General features: G+C 48.7%; 4 protein-coding genes across 4 annotated transcripts; 1 reads left to right on the top strand and 3 right to left on the bottom strand.

Annotated features, from left to right (window-relative positions):
- Nucleotides 1-111: 111 nt before the first annotated feature.
- Nucleotides 112-2127, bottom strand: MYCGRDRAFT_94566 (uncharacterized protein; the record flags this gene model as incomplete). The annotated part of the gene is made up of 2 exons (XM_003850701.1): nt 112-494; nt 558-2127. The coding sequence occupies 2 exons, from the start codon at nt 2125-2127 to the stop codon at nt 112-114; spliced, it is 1953 nt and encodes a 650-aa protein (XP_003850749.1).
- An 893-nt stretch (nt 2128-3020) lies between these two features.
- On the bottom strand, nt 3021-4299 carry MYCGRDRAFT_45102 (uncharacterized protein; the record flags this gene model as incomplete). The annotated part of the gene is made up of 2 exons (XM_003850700.1): nt 3021-3917; nt 3973-4299. 2 exons carry the CDS (start codon nt 4297-4299, stop codon nt 3021-3023), a joined length of 1224 nt encoding a protein of 407 aa, XP_003850748.1.
- Nucleotides 4300-4886: 587 nt separating this feature from the next.
- Nucleotides 4887-7004, top strand: MYCGRDRAFT_100794 (uncharacterized protein; the record flags this gene model as incomplete). Its single annotated transcript, XM_003851043.1, has 3 exons — nt 4887-6510; nt 6643-6753; nt 6841-7004. The coding sequence occupies 3 exons, from the start codon at nt 4887-4889 to the stop codon at nt 7002-7004; spliced, it is 1899 nt and encodes a 632-aa protein (XP_003851091.1).
- A 648-nt stretch (nt 7005-7652) lies between these two features.
- On the bottom strand, nt 7653-9599 carry MYCGRDRAFT_110233 (uncharacterized protein; the record flags this gene model as incomplete). The annotated part of the gene is made up of 1 exon (XM_003850699.1): nt 7653-9599. The coding sequence occupies one exon, from the start codon at nt 9597-9599 to the stop codon at nt 7653-7655; it is 1947 nt and encodes a 648-aa protein (XP_003850747.1).
- Nucleotides 9600-18032: the final 8433 nt, after the last annotated feature.

Raw genomic sequence — 18032 nt, 5'->3', positions numbered from 1 at the left:
CCCAGAGCTGACGACGTATTATAGCATGCTCACTATAGCAGCCAGACAGCGGCCTTATACTCGCCTCTAACTTCCCTTCTTCATCGCCTCCCTCACACGTTCCTCGAACTCTCATGGTTCATCTTGCACTCCGTGCTTCTCCTCCAATTCTTGTTCCGCTCCATCGTTCAGGCTTTCCTGCTGTCTGTTATGGAGCTCGCCTCGCTTCGAGTGATTCGACTTCAAGCTTTTGATGTACTCCAGCAACGATGACTGATTTCTCTTATGGAAGTCGATCAGACCCGCGGAGTTGTTCTCAAGCAGCGCTGAAAGCTTCGCAGGAGTATCCGGCAGGTCGTCCACGCGAAGGAAGAGAAATGAGGGCTGTCCGGCGGTGGCGGTCTTGCCAGATACGGAGGACGACGAGCGTCCAGGAGCGTCAAACTTCAGTGGTGCGAGGCGACGTTCATTGGGAAACGCATTGCGTTCCGATCGAGGCTGCTTGGATGTGGCCGCTGTCATGGACTGAAGTATGGATATGTTCTCAGTGAACCGTTGCTTTGCCTCCGGGGACATACAGCTCCGCACAGCATGAATCTTGACTGTGGGCACGCCATAGATAGATCGCAACAGGGTCACCGTTGGCTTGTGGCCCTCAAAGTCAGTCTCTCGAACAGGATCTGTCGAGATGCACAGGTCTTGTTCGATCATTTCCCTGAAGAAGTATTCATCCAGCTTCAAGGTAACGCGAGTTATGGCTGGGTACTCAGCAATGAGCCTCGCGAGGCCTCTCACATCCAACACGGAGAAAATGCCGATGGAGACAGTAGTGAGATTGCGCAAATACGGCTCCTGCTTCATGAGGACAAGGTCCGGTGTTATAGAGAAGACCGCGCGTGAGTAGAATAGCTCCGAAGCAGCTTGGAACCAGATCTTGGACACGCCCAGGAACATTTCAAGGAAAATGCCCGGGAATGGCCTCCCTGAAGTCCTGTCTTTGCGTTTGAGCTTCGCTTGGGCCCGCTGCTCTCGCCCCAGCCAGTCCTTACTCGTCACGGGTCTGATTCTCTGGCCCGTTGGGTAAACCAACTCAATGATCATTTGCATGAGTTCCAATGGTAGTTCGTCCCAGAAGCAGGTCCCATCATCGTGCGGGATCGATGGATCTTCCGGTAGGTCAGGTATGGCGGTCTCCATCGAAGGCGCTGAAGAGCCCTCGAAAAACCAGGAGGGGTATGACGATGTAGGCTTGGGCAATTTTGATGCTGCCTCAGCCACACGCAGAAACTCTGCCATGTTCTTGCTGAAGATGGGCCGGCCCTGCTCTTTCAAACGTGGCCACCGGTCGGTCTCGACGACTGCAAGCTGCACTGCGATCTCTGATCGGCCACGCAGCGAACGCAATAAGGCTCGAGATGGGGCGTACTGCTGGAAGTCAGACTCGGACCATGGATCAGCGCAGATGTCCCACCCGATCTTGGCGCTGAACCAACATGTCGTGACGGCCAGACATAGAGACCTCAAAGATGGACAAGCAACGATCACTTCTTTCGGTCCCACTGAGCATGGCCGATCCAGTGTAAGGGTTATGCTGACGAGGAACCTCGAAAAAGTGACGTGGGAGGCAAAGGAGCGCCAATGCTCAGGACTCTGGAATTCGAAATGCACGAGGCTGCAGAATGTTTGTGAGTATGCCCTGTGCCACTCCTTGGAGACCGTCAGAGGCCAAGAGCTCGCCATCATGGTCTTCTTGTGACGTTTCCTCACGTCCCAACGGCAGGTGAGCATAGAGTCGATCGCGTGTTTGTCGACTGCGGCAATTGTATTGTTCAGGACGAACACGTCTTCGAAAATGATGTCCTTGATCTCCACCGGCAATTTGTCCCAGAAACAGAACCCATATTTGTCCGGGATAGACGGATCGGTCTCTACATGAACTTGTAGCCAATGCGGTTCATCACTACCGTCGTGAACCGGAGATGACATGCTGAGATAGTAGAGCTCGTGTTCCTCGGGAGGCAAGTCGTCCAAGGAGTTGGAGTCGAATGGCTCCGCATTCGGCGTGCTGGGAGGCGTGATGGCTGGCGATGACATCTCAAGGTAGTAACGCTCGTATTCCTCTGCGGCCATACCAGCCAGGAGTCCCATTGTGCGCTGCTGAGGAGAGGCTGGGCTGTGACTCGGCTGACTTTGTACTGCCGACTGGTCATACAATGCTGGAACGTCTGTTTTTACGTTGTGGCTTCTCTGGAGCCCAAGGTCGAGCTGAATTGCTGCATCCTCCATTCGCTCAGCCTGCTTTGAAGACCGAAAACGGCCAGTCCTGGTAGAGCGCCTTCGACCCTTGTTCGGTGGCAGAGACATGTCGAGCAATTCTGCATTTGTGATGCGATGACAGCAAGAAGTGAAGAATGTCGAGGGGTTGCGAGCGGAGCTTCAATGGCAAGAACACGCGAGTGTTGCAAGCTGACAGCTGTGGGGTCCGAGGAATGAGGCCTGCAATTGCCAGCGAAGTCGAAGCGAGGAAGTGAAGTGAGGTGCTGCGGAGAGAGTCGTGATCCAGGAAGCAGTGCTGCTGTAGCCGAGATTGGTGATGGCTGCCCTTCACCACGATAATGAAAGGCTCTTCCGATGCGGAGCTCACGGCGGTGAGGTGAGGTGCGAGCAAAGTGGTAGGATGAGAAGGGTGCGGGATGAAGGGTGTGAAAGCTGCGGAGAAGAGATGAAGTCTCGACAAGAAATAAGGCAACAGCCCGCCCGCTGGCAAGGGTGAAAGAAGCAGGAGCGCGAAGCTCGAATCACCTTTTGTTGGATCACTTTTTGTTGGCGAAGTGCTGAAATTGTCACCTCACCTCATGTGGATTTCCATCTCTTTCGTGTGTCGCAAGTCCTATCGTGTCGGAAGGTTTGTCGTTCGAGATCCTACATACATTTGCTTCATCAGCATACTCGAGTCCATATCGCTTCGTCTATCACTGTACATGACTTTCGATCTCTTATCACCTCTTACTTCTCACTTCTCACTTCTCACTTCTCACTTCTCACTTCTTCTCCTCGCCCTTGCCCAGCGCATGGAGAATGATCCTCTGGTAATCTTCCACAGCGGCAAATAGATCACTTTCCAAGATCTCCTCGTTCGCACTGTGAGCCACCAGAATCGAACCAGGCCCGTACAGATACCGCTTTTGATCCTCGACTGTCTTCTTCAACCACGGAATATCTGTCCCGTAATTCACCGTGAAGACATCGAAACCAGGAACATCCGCGTCAATGGCGATGGGCCCGTAGCCTTGCCCACTGAAGTCAATGTCGATCACATCCTCCGCCTCGAGCTTGCCATCTTCGAGGAACTCTTGCACTGCATGGTGGATGGCCTTCGTGACGGCTGTCTCGACCTCCTCCGGTTCTCCAGCAGCAATACGCACTGCAACGCTGGCGTTCGCCATCTCGGCAATCACATTCCCAGCAACGCCACCTTCCATGCGTCCGAGATTGAATGTGGTGGTACCATACTTATCGCTCTTGGGGAGCTTCTCGCCCAGATTGATCAAAGCTCCGAGGGAGCGAACGAGTACCTCATTCGCACTCCGACCTAGCCACGGATATCCGCTGTGTCCAGACTTACCTTTGGCGCTGAGTACGATTTGTAATATGCCCTTGTGGCCAGACGCGAGCTTGCCCTCTGTCGGCTCGCCAAAGATGATCGCTTGCGGGTGGAGATCCAGATTGTTGGCGGCACGCATACCTGCTCCTCCGACTTCTTCGCCCACGACGAAAAGTACGCCTACATCGTCTGGGTTGATGGATCCGGCGGACAAAAGCTCATTTACGGCGATGATCTGAGTGGCCACACTTCCTTTGGCATCCACGGAGCCGCGGCCGAAGATGGTCGAGTGGGATCCATTGGAAGTGTATTTATACGGGAGGAAGGGAGGGACCTTTACATGGATATCTCAGCCTGATGTTCGGATCATGTTGCCATTCTCTACTCACAGTATCAATGTGTGAACTCAGCACCACTTTGGCGTCCCTCTTCTCGCCTGGCCAAGCCAACACGTTGAATCTCTCCGGCTTCTTCTGCACTTCTTGCTTCTCAACGTGGTAGCCTTGTGCTTTCAGACTGGCGAGCAGCCACTCGCCAACCTCCTTCTCGTTGCCAGAGATGGACTCGATCTGGGTGAGATTCTTATGAAAAGCAATGAGGTCATCCTTCAAGATCAGCTGCTTCCCTGCTGTCGATAATAAGAGAGGTTCCTGAGCGCCCGATGCGAGACAGGTCGATGCGACCAGCGCTATCCATCTTCCAAGCAGTAACCTCATGATGTTTGTGTACAATGTTATAGTGTAGGAGAAGAGCAGAGGTGGTATAGGTCCGTAAGAATTGGTTGGCTAGGAGAGCCAGGGTCATGCAGGAACGAACGGTGGTGGGGACACGACTCGACCGATAATTGGCGGAGAGACCACGATGTTGACGCGCCCACGCAAACACAGCACTTGAAGCAACCGACCAGATCCCTGTCCAATTGTTTATGAACATTCCATTCTACCCGCAGCACCGCTTTGCCATACAGTCCCAAACTACTCTACATCCAAGTCGTCCTTTCACTCTCCGCAAACAGGCGCCCTCTTTTCCAACCGCGGGGAGCAACCACGTGCGATCCCAGACAAGGCGCCGTTAAGATCAGCAAGCCGACCAGCAAGCACCGCATATGGACCTCTACGAGATCGAGATTACGCCGCTGTCCATGCTTTGATGCTATCACCTCGCTAGAAGGAGCGACGGCCGCCCACATCTCCGTGCAGTCTTACCGCTTGCTATATTACGCACCGCATAATACCACGGCCACTTCTCCATCGACATCCTCGAGTCCACCTCCGCTGCCGACCACTCTTCCCTACCCGCCAACATGGCCACCGCACAGCACGCCGACCCGGAGGCTCTCTACACAAAGCAAGCATGTATAGGAGGAGGAAGCTTCGGCAAGGTCTACAAAGGCGTGGATAAGCGGACGGGCCAGTCAGTTGCCATAAAGATTATCGATGTCGAAAACGCAGACGATGAAGTCGACGACATCATTCAGGAAATCTCCATTCTGTCGGGCCTCAACTCGCCATACGTCACAAAATACCATGGCTCATACCTCAAGGGTTCCGACTTGTGGATCATCATGGAATTCTGTTCAGGTGGCAGTTGTGGGGATATGCTCAAGCCTGGCGTCCTGCCGGAGGACTACATATGTATCATCATTCGGGAATTGTTGATGGGTCTGGAATATTTGCACAACGATGGGAAGCTACATCGAGACATCAAAGCCGCCAACATACTGCTGGGAGCCAATGGACAGGTCAAGTTGGCGGACTTTGGCGTGTCGGGACAATTGACAGCTACGATGACGAAGAAAAACACATTTGTTGGCACACCTTTTTGGATGGCTCCGGAAGTGATCAAGCAGTCTGGCTACGATCACAAGGCGGACATTTGGTCGTTGGGAATCACTGCATTGGAGTTGGCTCTGGGTGAGCCACCGTACAGTGACATCCACCCAATGAAGGTATTGTTCTTGATCCCGAAGAACCCCGCGCCGTCATTGGAGGGCAACTTCAGTCGGGACTTCAAAGACTTTGTGGGCAAATGTCTACGAAAGGAGCCAAGAGAACGGCCGAGCGCGAAAGATCTGCTCAAGCACCCGTGGATCCGAAAAGCGAAGCGAACGGCATATCTGACAGAATTGATTGAGCGTCACGAGAGGTGGCAAGCGACGCACCGAGAGGATAAAGACTATGATGACGAAGACGACGTACGAGAATCCTCGCCCATGTCAGATCGAGATCAGGAGGATCTGTGGGATTTCGGGACTGTCAGACCGGCTGGGCGACGCAATCACAACACGCCTGGACTGCGAACGATGAACGAGGCTGGTATGAACGCTCGAAGCTCTCAGCAACCGCATTCACCCACCAAGCGAGTCGTGTCGAACAAGGAAAATGACTGGGTAGTGGCGGACGTGGAGAATATGATGGAAGACGACACTCTCCGTGGCGGCGCAATGCTGCCTCCACCTTTACCGAAAACTCCCTCGCCGTCGAAGAAGCCAGCGGCAATCTCATCACCAGACCGCGCGGCGCAAGTCCCTCTCCCCGCTACTCCCTCTCGCAAACCGGTCTCACTACCCCCAGTCGCTCAGACACCACCTCCACAGCCCCGGAACGAGGAGTCTCACTTATCGCCACAACCTCCTGCCACTCCTGCCACGCCACGCCTCCTCAACGACGACTTTCTCCAACAGTCCATCGCCAGCGACATGTCGCAATACATGAAGAACCTTTCCATCCAAGATGCTACAACCCCCGCACCAAGAACTCCCCAAGCCGCTTCCATCCCAATCGCTCTTGACGCATCCAAGGCTCCTCCCACCAACGGGCTCTACCAAAAGCCATTACCAATGTTCGCACCTCCTACGTCAAACTCTCGAACGGAAGCACAACCTTCTCAACCTCGATCTCAACCTCCACCGCTCGATCGTGGAAACAGTGAGCCTCGATCGTCGATGGAGTCTTCACGTAGCACGTCGAGCACCCATTCACTCCAACCTCATGCCCAGAATGGAGCTCAACGCCAAGACCAAAGTCAAATCCTACCACAACAGGAACAACCTGTCACAGCCCTGACCTCTGTCGTTCTCCCCGCTCTCGAAGCGGCCCTCCACCGCCGAGCCTACCAACTCTCCCAACTTCAAAAGAAACACCAATCGTCCTTGAGCAACAGCCGTCCCGGTAGCTCCTCGACTTTCAATCCATTGACCAACGGCACGAGCTCCGCTCCTCAAATGAACGCGGACGCCTTGCTGGAGACCCGACAAGCTCACGATCAGATAAGGAAATGCATGTCGAAGATCTCAAGGCTGTTCTCAGAAGTCGAACACTGGGACTCCGTGGCGCCGGTTGGAATGGGCGATGGCGTAGAGGGATTGCTAGAAGGCTTTCTGGAGGAGGTCCTGTGTCGGGTAGAGGCGGAGGATGCATGATCTCCTGGCGGAAGTGGAGAGCGTGATGAGTGAATGATTGTAATGACTGGGCTGGGGATGAAGAATCAAGCGGATAATGTTCGCAGATCTCAAGCATGAGATTCCACGGGCGTAATGAATGAATTTTCAAGCATCAGCGGGCGGTCTCAATTATGCAATGGAGACCATGTCACGATAGAAATCGTCAAGCCACGGAATGCTTGGGCGAAGTCATTGGCCTGTACAGTCGCGAATACAAGGTTTGCACGTTCATTGCTCATACAGAAATCTGCCATTTGCTTGCGCGGGGCATCGCTGCCACAGGTCGTTCACTCATCTATGTGCAAAGGTATGTCCATCAACCCATCCTGTCCATCGCATTCATCATCAACTCATCCATTCATGGTGTGTCCTCGCCTTGATGCAGATATCTCCTCTTGTCTCCATGCCGTTGTCGCCAACGCTTCAGCTGTTTCCAGCTCCTTTCGTGCAAATGCTTGCAAATATTCCAAAGCCCGCTCATCCTAGTCCGCTCATCCTGATGCTGTCGATGCAAATGCCCCGTCGTTTCCCAGCCCTTCCATGCAGATGTGCTACCTGACCCTGTTGCTATCGTGCGAAAGTTCCAAGTCCCCTGAACGCCATGCTTGCAAATGCTCAGTCTCTTTCTCAAACACCACAATTCACGACTCCAACGCCTGTTCTCCTCAACAATCCGACCAATCCCCATCCCTGTCCAGTGTGCTCATCCGCCCTCCAGTCTCTCATGGTACTAATAACCCTCCTGACCCGACTCGCCCCAATTCCAATCCCTCCCCTTTCCAGCCTTTCCATAATCTCCACACATCTTCTCCTCGTGGACTCCTGCTCCGGCGGTGTAGCGAACGCAGCTACCAGTAACGCAAAGACCTGAGGCCGCATCGAAAGTGGCGACGTCGCAGACCGCATTTGCGTTACTTGAGCCTGCGCGAGATTCAAAATGGACGTGACATGTTGTGAGACGAGCACCGTGGGTGGTGCGGGTTGCGACGGATGTAAGGTGGTAAGCAGGTAAAGCGTCGCCGTGTGGTACAGCAGCGTGGCGTTCTCGAGTACGAACCGGAGTCGCTGCGGGAGATCTCGGTCATTGAGAAGCCCTCTGGGATTCGCGCCTTCCCAGCAGGCTTGCAGATTGGTGTTGAGACCATCGGCGGCGGCTCGCCAACGAGCGTGAATCTGGGGTGGTATTGGGAGGCTGTCGAATTCGGAGGCTTCGGCGCGGATGATCTGAGCGGTTTGTGCAATCTTGGCAGTGCGGAGGACGACGCCTTCGTTCAGGCGTAGGACGGCGGGGAAAATATGTACTTCTGATGGTACGAAAGGTGCGGTGTGTGATTCTCCGGGTATCGACACGGGTGGAATCTGCCGCTCGATTGGAGGTAACATGCCGTGTGACAACACGGTCTGCACAAAGTCGCATTCTCCGTAGCCTAGCAGACAAGCATACATGTCCAGTTCACAGATCGTCCAGATGAGATGTGCGTGCGGCTCGGATGCGTTGTTGCGATGGAATCGCTGGAGAGCGAGGAGGCGGAGGTGCGAGAGGTGTTCGGCCCACATGTCGGCACCGCTGAGCTCGCCGGAAGATGATGAAGTCTGCATGGGGATGCATATGTCGTAGACGAACAGGAGGAAATGACGGAAGAAGACACCGTCAGATAGAAGGTCTTGTGGCGTTCCGGTGGCAGTACTTTGCACTGCCAGAGCTCGGTGATAGTGTTGCATCGAGTCCTCCATCGAAGCGCGCCCGTTGTAAGCGAGGTTGAGACCAGCGATGGCACAGATCGCGTGATACAGAGGTCGGAAGCGGACGGACTCTGCCTCGAATATGTCGGTGGGTCGAGTCGGGAAAGGAGTATCGAGTTGCGGTTGGGTCAGCCGTGGTGCAATGTAGTTGCGGAAGTGGTTAAGGAGGTGATCGTCGGGACCGATCACTGGTGTTGGAGGTGCGCTCGTGACAGTAGAAGCGTGTGGAGGCGGTGTTGTCAGTGAAAGATGTTGGAGGATGTCTGGAACACTGCCAGATCGACTTTCTTCAACTGCGATTGATGGACTAAGAGAAGTAGGCGAGGTCTCTTCGAATCGATCGAGGAGTACGGTGTTGGGATCTGGAAAAGTTTGAGCTCGTCCAAAACCAGGTCTTGAGCCACTTAGGGCGCCACGAGATGAACCATGAGTGCCCCTTGGTCGATTTGAGGGAGAAACGCAGGCGTATTCGGGGAGATCATAGAAGCTCTCAGGCGTGGCTACGACAGAGAATGTACCTGGTCGTCTTGTCTCCGCCTTTCGCTCGCGATCCTCATTGGTTGTAAGAGCAGCAAACTCGGGTAGATCATCGGGTCTTCGACTAGCCGGAGGAAAGCTACTTGCTTGAACGGACGGATCCCATACCACATTTCCGGAAATCTTTATATTAGCGTATTTGCCCTGTGTTACAGGAGTGGCATCGTTGAACGCCCATCGGTGCTCCCAGTCGCACTCGCGATTGAGCCGCGAACATGGACCGCAGCGAGGGTGAGTCTCGTCGCACTTGACCTGAGCGTTGAACACACGCAAGTTAGCACACTCGTCACCCATGATACAACAGTCTCTGTTGTTATCATACCTTTCTTCCACGGCACGTCCAGCACCCGGCTCTGGATCGATGTGAAAGTCTTGGAGGGCGACCGCGTGATGGCTCAGAAGTCCCTCGCGAGGATTGCGCCGGCTTTTCGTCTCGAGGTGCCAGCCGTTGTAGCTGCTGTGGCCGTTGTCTTGACGAGGAAGACAACGAGGAGAGCAGAGTTGAAGGGAATGGTCTTGCTGGGCCGGGGCCGGTACTCTGTAGTGGAAGCGAGGTCGGAGATGCAGACCGGCGTGGTTGTTGATCTTGTTGATTTTGTGGCATGGCGGTGGGCAGTACGGATGTATATCGAAAGGGCAATGCGGGACGACCACTTGGTTGGCACGGCAGGAAGCGTGCGTCAAGCAGCAGTTTGTTATGACCTTTTAGCCGTCGCTGCGCGGAAGTGGAGAATGTCCCCGACGAAGCAGCTCCAATGATGTCGCTACTTCGCAAGGGCTTCTTTTGGGGATCGCCCAAAACTTATGCGTCGTGACCTTGGCGTCCCACCGGTCGGTCCCCGAACTGTCGGCTCACGGTTGTCGCTGATGGTTGAAACGCTCGCTTTGACGGAGAGATCGGAAGGGCTGAAAGTACGCCCACAGGCTGGGCCGTTCGGAGCGTGCTCCTGGTGTGGCAGTAGCGTTGTCGTACTTGTGTCGGCCGTCGACACGTGCTCGATCATGCACATCTTCGAGGCAGTGCGGTAGATGAGTTGTTACCAGGCGGACGGACAGCAAGTGGTCCCACCTCTTCGTGTGGCACAATACTTCGGATGTACTCCGATGAATGCAGCCACGGACAGAAACGGAACGAGAGCGAGGTGGAGTGGGCAGAGACAGGTCGGTGATTTGCAGTGCTAGTAGCTTGATGAATGCCAGCGCGCATGGAGAAGATCGATGAAGAAGACATGGCGGACGATTTGGGTAGCATGCAAGCATGATGGCTTGCCTGTAGCATTAGAAGGGTCTTGGTTCCAGACATGATTATGGGCTCGATGGCGCACAATGCTAGTTCTGCACGTCTGGTGGCGCAACTCGGAGCACAGCCGTTGGCTGTGGTTGACGTTGTGAGAGTTGCACGCTTGTGGAGGTCAGAGACATTTCTCCGGAGAATCGTCGTCACCGTGCTGGCGTGGCTGCCACGAGGTCGGTCCATGAAGAGAGTATGGCATCCACGGTACGGTGGGTTTAGCGCGGCGTGTGCCTCATCTCTCGGAGTCGGAGTTTCTCTACTTGAAAACAGGAGGAGTAGAAGGTTTGAGACTGGTCCGAAGCAAATGGTAGGGGTGTCCGGCTGTCTGTACACGAGCAGAGGGGCTCGATATGAGTGAGCTTGCTGCCTTTTTAGTCATGCACAAGTACTGTCATACGAGGTCGTCAGACTGGTAGGAGCGGCGTGTCGAAAGCAGCAGCCAATACACATCTACTCGATAGCTGCACTCAGCTGTCATCGTCCAGCGTCGTGAGGGCACTCAAACCCTACGGGACCTACGAAAGCACCGGAAGGAAAGGCTAAGCTCGGACCAAGCGTCAGCACAGTTGCCGTCTGTGGAAGTAGTCGTTGATCCGCGACCAGGATGTCGGGTCATTTCCTCTTGATACTCTCATACAGTACTTTCAGTGCCAGTACACATACGCTGTCCGCCTACAGAAGTTCGAGCCGATGCGCAGAAGGGCACCTGTGCTGAGCATGGGGTTTGAGGAGGCAAACTCGCAAGTACCAAACGTTCTGGACCAAATCGGAATTTGGCGTGGACCTCGATCCAGACCCCGAAGCAGCCAGCCGAGATCGCAACGTGCACCGCCGGTTTGCAGCAGTAAGGACAAATCTTGTATGACCGGCGCACGCGCGGGCGGTGGAATGACAGTTCCGTCCGGGATGATGGGGTGTTCGGTGTTGTCATTGCAGTGAACGAACGAGAATGTCGTCAGGTCTCTGCGTCTCGCCCGGCTATCGTCAGTAGCGTCCCTTAGAGTTCACCTTCCACGGTGGGCGGTGCCTGTCTGGAAAGAAGTCCGATGGCGCAAAGCTGTTAATGTGCCGCTGGAAGCAGACACAAAGAACGCAAACAGATCCGTGAACCGTCAGATACCGCAGTTCTCCAGCCCATTTCCTCTCTCGTCAGTGAGGCTTTGAGCAATCCTGCATGAAGCGGCACGATCGGCGCCCTGGAGAATTGCAAGAACGTTCTGCGTTGCATGTCACATACCCGCCAAGGCCGTTAAACCTGATGTGAGGAAGGAAAGAATAGACTATCGTCGGTTAGATGATCAAATATCTCCCGCGGAATCCGGATTTCCCCGACGGTCTTTAGATGACATATGGCGGTGCGCGGAAGTTGTTCGAAAACTGGCTCAAGGATGTCAGCAATGCGTGGCAGCATGTATCATGATGTGATGGCGAAAGATTGTTGTTGGAAAGTTGCAGCATTTTAAGGCAGTAGGTCAGCAATCGAGCTGAGTAAGCAGTATACAGTACCCTTTGTTGTAATTGGACTTAAGCTGAGTGGAAGAGGACCTCTGATTAGCAGGTATATATTGTTATGCAGAGAGAATCTTAAGTATAAGATTCTTACTTTAGCTATCTGTGTGTGGGAATGCCTTAGCACTAGTCACGTGCACTTCACTAATGGTCAGTCTGATGATCTACAACACTCCCCTATTAGCAGCTGCATTATCACGAGCTGTCTATTACCTAAATATAGCAGGTATTCACCTACTACGTAGCTAATACTCGGCTTCAGCTTAATAAAAAGCATCTTCTTCTAGCTTTTTTATTCCTCTACTTTACAATCCACACCTCTTATCCATTTGGCCAATTTATTAGCTAATCTATTATCTATCCCTTACAGCTATTAACAACACAATCTATATTACTAGCTATAGCTTCTAGAAGAAGAGCAGCTTTCTCTGTCCCTAGGAAAACCTTCTAGCAAGTTATCGATAAAGCAAGAGCTGTTAGCAGTAGAGATCTCCTATAGATCTACAAAGATAGTTCTGTAGCACATCAGACTATACATTAACTTATTAGAGGAGAGATAAATAGACACTACAACAGAGTAAATATTAGGGCTTAGGGTCCCTTCTCTTTTGTAGCTTGCTTTAATAACTTTATAGCTAAGCTTAATAAGGATCTCCTTACTACAGACCTTATTAACATAGTAATAGAGGAGCTGTACAACCTAAGGGAGTAGGCCTTCCTAGTAGAAAACTACCCTAGTCTAATAACTCCTAATCCTTAGGGATTAGTGTTATGCTATAACTAGACTCCTCTTAGCCAAATGTTAAGCTCTAACAAGGCAGAGATAAAGCAGTAGCTAGTAGCATAGCATCCTATGTATGTTCTCCTTAAAATCCCTTCTTCCCTAATAGAAACTAACATTCTCCTAGGCTTTAAGTTAAGATTCTAGGGGAATTAGCTTAGTCTTTTAGTAGTAGTTTCAGGGGGGCAGGCTGCAGGTTCTAGGACATGCTCTAATGCTTTTAGGTTTTTATAGAAAAGTTTTCCTTTAGCTAGGTATTTTTCTTATAGTTTCTTAGATGCTTTTGTAGAGGTGTGTAGTTGCTTTCTTTCCTTTATACAGATAAGAATAAAATAAGTGTTCTAAGTGTTGTGCTTCTTAGTTTTGTAACAAATAAAATAGTGTAATTCTAGGGAGGGAATCCTTCTTAGGTAGGAATGCAGGTACTAAGGCATAAATTTAAGAGCAATTTCCCTCTTCTTATTAAGGGCTAGTTAGTCTAGTAGTATAATTTCTAACTACAAATCAGAAGGTTACAGGTTCAATTCCTATATCAGCCTCTTATTTCGTGCGACTATGTCAGGATATGTTCCTCTTATGCTCGCACGAGATGCTCTTTTTAGTGGACGCCTACATTAGAGGATAGTGTTTAGGGATTTTGGTTTTGTTAGACAGTCTGCAAGCTGCATGTCTGTCCTTACAAACTCCACCTTAATACTCCCCTTGTTATGTTGCTCTCTGCAGTAATAGTTCCTAAGAGAGACATATCTTAATCTTTTAGAGTTAACATAGTTTTCCACAAGGCTAATAGCTAATTAATTGTCCACTTTAATAAGGATAGTAGAAATGCTTTTAGCCTAGGTAAAGGGCTAGAGCTTATTAATAAGATTCCTCACCTAATTTACTTCTCTTGTTGCCTTAGTAAGAGAGAGGTACTCTGCCTTAGTGCTAGATAGCACTACTTCTTTCTGCAGTTAAGATCTCTAGACAACTAGGCCTCCTACAATTTTAAAGAGCATTCCTAAGGTAGACCTAGATGTGCTAGGATTACTAGCAAAGTCAGAGTCTAAGAATGCTTTAATCTAAATTTGCTCCTTAGTTTTCCTATACATAAGGCACTTGTTAATTGTGCCTGCAACATATCTCCAGATATGTTTAGCTGCCTAAACATACAAAGGTCCTAGGTTCTAAAGGAACCTTGCATAGTAGTTAACAGCAAAACTAATATCTGGTCTAGTATAGTTTAACAGATATTGCAGTTCCCTAATAATCTTGTTAAAGAGATTATAGTCCTCCTTTGTTCCCTTATCCTAGAGGGGTTTAAGGAGGGTGTTAAGGGGGTACTTAACACTCTTTGCATTGCTAAGACTATATCCTTAAAGTTTGTCTCTAGAATAGTGTTCCTAAGAGACAGATATAGAGCTATCTTTCCCTTCCTTTAGGTAAAGACTAAGAAAGACATTAGTATTAATAACCTTAATTATGTACTTCTGCTCTAATCCCTTAATTAGCTTGTTAATCTTATAGTCTAACTATCTAAAGATCTGGAAGTTATCTACATAAAGGAGAACAAGGATGCCTTTCCCTTAAAAGAGGCAAGTATCACTAACAGTTCTTAACAGACTAAGCTTTTAGAGAGTGTCTACAGCATCGTAGTGCCAGAGAGCAGCTGCCTGCTTAAGCCTATACAGTCCTTTCTTAACATATATAATATACTTGTAGGCATCTTTCTTAAAGAGATAAGCTCCCTCTAGTAGCTTAATAAAGATCTGCTTATCCAGGTTTGGATTTAGGAATGCAGTCTTAATATCAACTTGTCTCCTCTTCTAGCTAAAGTTAACTAAGAGGGACAGAAGTATTCTCCCTGTTGTAGCTCTTAGGGTAGGAGCAAAGGTATTAATATAGTTAAGTCCCTTCCTTTGTATAAATCCCCTAGCTGTCCATCTGGCCTTGTACTTCTCTACAGTTCTATCTAGGAGCACCTTAATCTTAAAGACCTATTTCCCTATAAGAGGGACTCTCCCCTTAGGGAGGGTGCTAATAAGTTTCCATTTAAGGCATCCTGTAGACTTAAGTAACTTAGCTTCCTTAATAATAGCTTTCTCCTATTCCTTATAGTTAGATCTAGAGAGAGCTTCCTTAACTATCTTAGGATTAGATAGATTAGGATTTGTTGCTTTAAGTCCTATCTTCTAGATCTTGCTATAGTCTTTTCTTATAACTAATCTTCTACTTCTTAAGAGTCTAAATATGCCTAAACTTTCAGGACTTGCTTTATTGCCTAATTTCTTAGGTCTCTTAGGGCTTCTCCCTGCTTTCCTCTTTCCCGTAACATAAATGTCTAGGAAGGGAGTCATAGCATAATCTTAGAGGTCTTCCCTTTCAGGGCAATTCTCTGCTAATGCTTAATGTTGTAGCTGTATTAATAAGGCATTAGCCTGCTCCTAGAATCCCTTAGGACTTCCTTAGAATCCCTCAGGACTTCCTATTTCCTTAGAAACATGCTCCCCCTAAGCTAGCTAGGAGGCTTCTTTATACTTAGTAGCCTCTAGCTAATTAGGCTTAGACTGCTTGTGTTAGTTATCCTAGGACTATATGTCCTAACCTAATGTTTGCTCCCCCTAAGATGTTAAAAGGGAGGCTTAGTTTCTCTCTCTCTGCATAGTATTAAACATATTCTCTACTTCTTAAAGATAAGAAGTAGTAAGAGGTTAGGCATCTTGCCCTTAGGCATCCTGGCCCTAATCTTAATCCTTAGTGTAGATAGCATAGACTTCCTGTTCTATAGCAATAGGTTGCATTAGTTGCAGGAAACTCTCCCCCTAGAAGTCTAGGGCAGCAGGTATTATGCTGTATACCTTATCCTTATTATATGTTATATAAGGAGAGGTCACAATCTTGTGCTAAAACCTAGCAAGGGTAGATAGTTCAAACTTCCAAACTATATAGTTAGTTAAAGTGTTCTCCTAGAATCCCAGATTCTAGTATTTCTCTGCTCTAGGATGGAACTTCTATAAATTAGGTCTCCCCTAATTATGCAGATATGCTCTGCATCTAAATCTCCTAACCTTTGTTAGATTAATATATAGAGTTCTAGCATTAAGATCTTAATCAAATTCCTAAAGAGGAATCTTGTTAGTTAACAGGCATACTAGCCTGTTAGTAAGGAAGATTGCATATGCAACTGCAAAACTCTAGAGAGGGAGAGGTAGGCTAGAGTTAATTATTATTGCTCTTGCCTTGTTAAGGATAACCTTGTTAGATAATTCTGCAATTCCATTCTGCTTAGGAGTATAGGGAGCTAAGAAATCCCATCTTAGTCCCTTATTCTCTGCAAATGTAATTAGATTATTATTATTAAACTCTCCTCCTCCATCTAAGAACCAGATCTTAACTATCTTTTTGTACTAGTTAAATGTCTTAGTAGTCTATTTCTTAATAATTTGTGCAGCTTGTAATTTAAGCTTGCAGAAGATAGCCTATCTCCTTCTTAACTTTGCATTAGTAATTATAAGGATATACTTGCATCTAAAGATGTCTAGTAGAAAGATTAGTCCTATAATATTAATGTAGACCTTATCTAATAAGGATTAAGGTGTTAGTCTTGGAGTTCTTAACACTACTCTCTGTAACCTTGCAAGCTTGCATAGCTTATAGTGCTTAAGTGTAGATGTGTTAATCTGCTCAAGTCCTTGGACTTAAGCCTTTGTTGCACTAAGAATCTTGTTCCCTACATAGCCTAGTCTCTAGTGCTATCTTGTTATGTCAGCCTTAGGCATAGCAAAGGCTAGACAGGACATGTTCCTATTAGTTGTAGAAGCAACTTTAGTACTCCCCTTAGGGAGAGAGACAGTTACATTCTAGAGGATCAGAACATTATAAGTAGACTAAACCTTGCCTATCTTCTTATTATTCCTCAGAATGCATAAAGATAGCCTGTCCAGGTAGACCTTGCACTTTAGCTAGAGAGTCTCTGCTAAGATAAGGTTGTAATTAGAGTTAGGAGAGTATAACACATCTTGCAAGGTAATATTTAACTTATTCCCCTTGTACTTTATTATAATCCTTACACTTCCTAAGTGTGTAACTATGCTTTGTCTAATAGCTTAAGAGAACCTGATTAGGGTTTCTAGGGGTTTAAGGTCTAAGAACTAGGACTTGTTGTTAAAGAAGTGGTATAATATACCAGAATCCCAGACAATAGTGTTACTCCTTTGTATTCTAGCGGCAGCAATTGCTGCTCCTGCAAATAAGCTGTCTAAATTAGAGCCTAAGCCTGCATTAGAAGAGGAGATAGGCTTAATTGCTACAGCACCCTTTCCTCCCTTCTTGTTATATCTCTTACTCTTGTCTTAGGACTTCTTCTTGTCCTTGTCAGATCCTCCTCTTCCTCTATGTACCTAGGACTTTAGGGCCTTATTAGGGTGCTTCTTAAAGCAATCTGCATTTATATAGATATAATAGGTACACTTAGTACACTGATTATTATCTACTGCAGCACCCCTAAATCCTCCTACTGTCCTCTATATCTGTAGAGGAGGTTCCTTAATTAATAAGGTAATTAGCTCTTTAAGAGTTGTATTCTTGATATAATAGGATTGTCTCTAGCTTCTTAGGTATTCTAGATAGTAGAGGCCCTAGATAAAGAATAGCCTGATCTGCTTATCACTAAAGGTAAGCTTTAAGACTAGAATGCTCTTAGACCTAGAGTATTGTTCTGTTACAGAGATGTACTTGTAATGCTACTTCTAGAAGTCCTTACAGTACTTCTAAGTGTTTGTTCCTTAGATCTTAATGTTGCTAATTCTAAGAATCCTTAGGCTGTTATAAATGTTTATAGTTACAACAGGCCTGTAGGTGGCTGCAACAGTATTATACAGTTCCTTAGCTGTCTTCTCTATATCCCTAAAGTTAGGCCTTAGAGATTAGTTAATCCTTTTGCTAATAATCCCGTATGCAATCAGGTTATACTTGTGCCAGACTTAGAGAGGAGTTAGTCTTAGTCTACTAGTTAGAATAGGTTCTGTTACTAGAGTGTCCCCTCCTTCTTTTTAGGAAGGAGTTAGAGCCTAGGAGGATAAAGCAGTACTCTCCTTAGTTAGTAGAGAGGGATATCTAACTTCAATTCCTAGCTTTAGTTAGGCAGGGCACTAGGGAATGTTAT

This window comes from Zymoseptoria tritici, chromosome 7, assembly GCF_000219625.1.
Source record: "Zymoseptoria tritici IPO323 chromosome 7, whole genome shotgun sequence".
NCBI lineage: Eukaryota > Fungi > Ascomycota > Dothideomycetes > Mycosphaerellales > Mycosphaerellaceae > Zymoseptoria > Zymoseptoria tritici.
The sequence above is the reverse complement of the archived record's forward strand: the minus strand, read 5'-3'. Positions and strand labels throughout refer to the sequence as shown.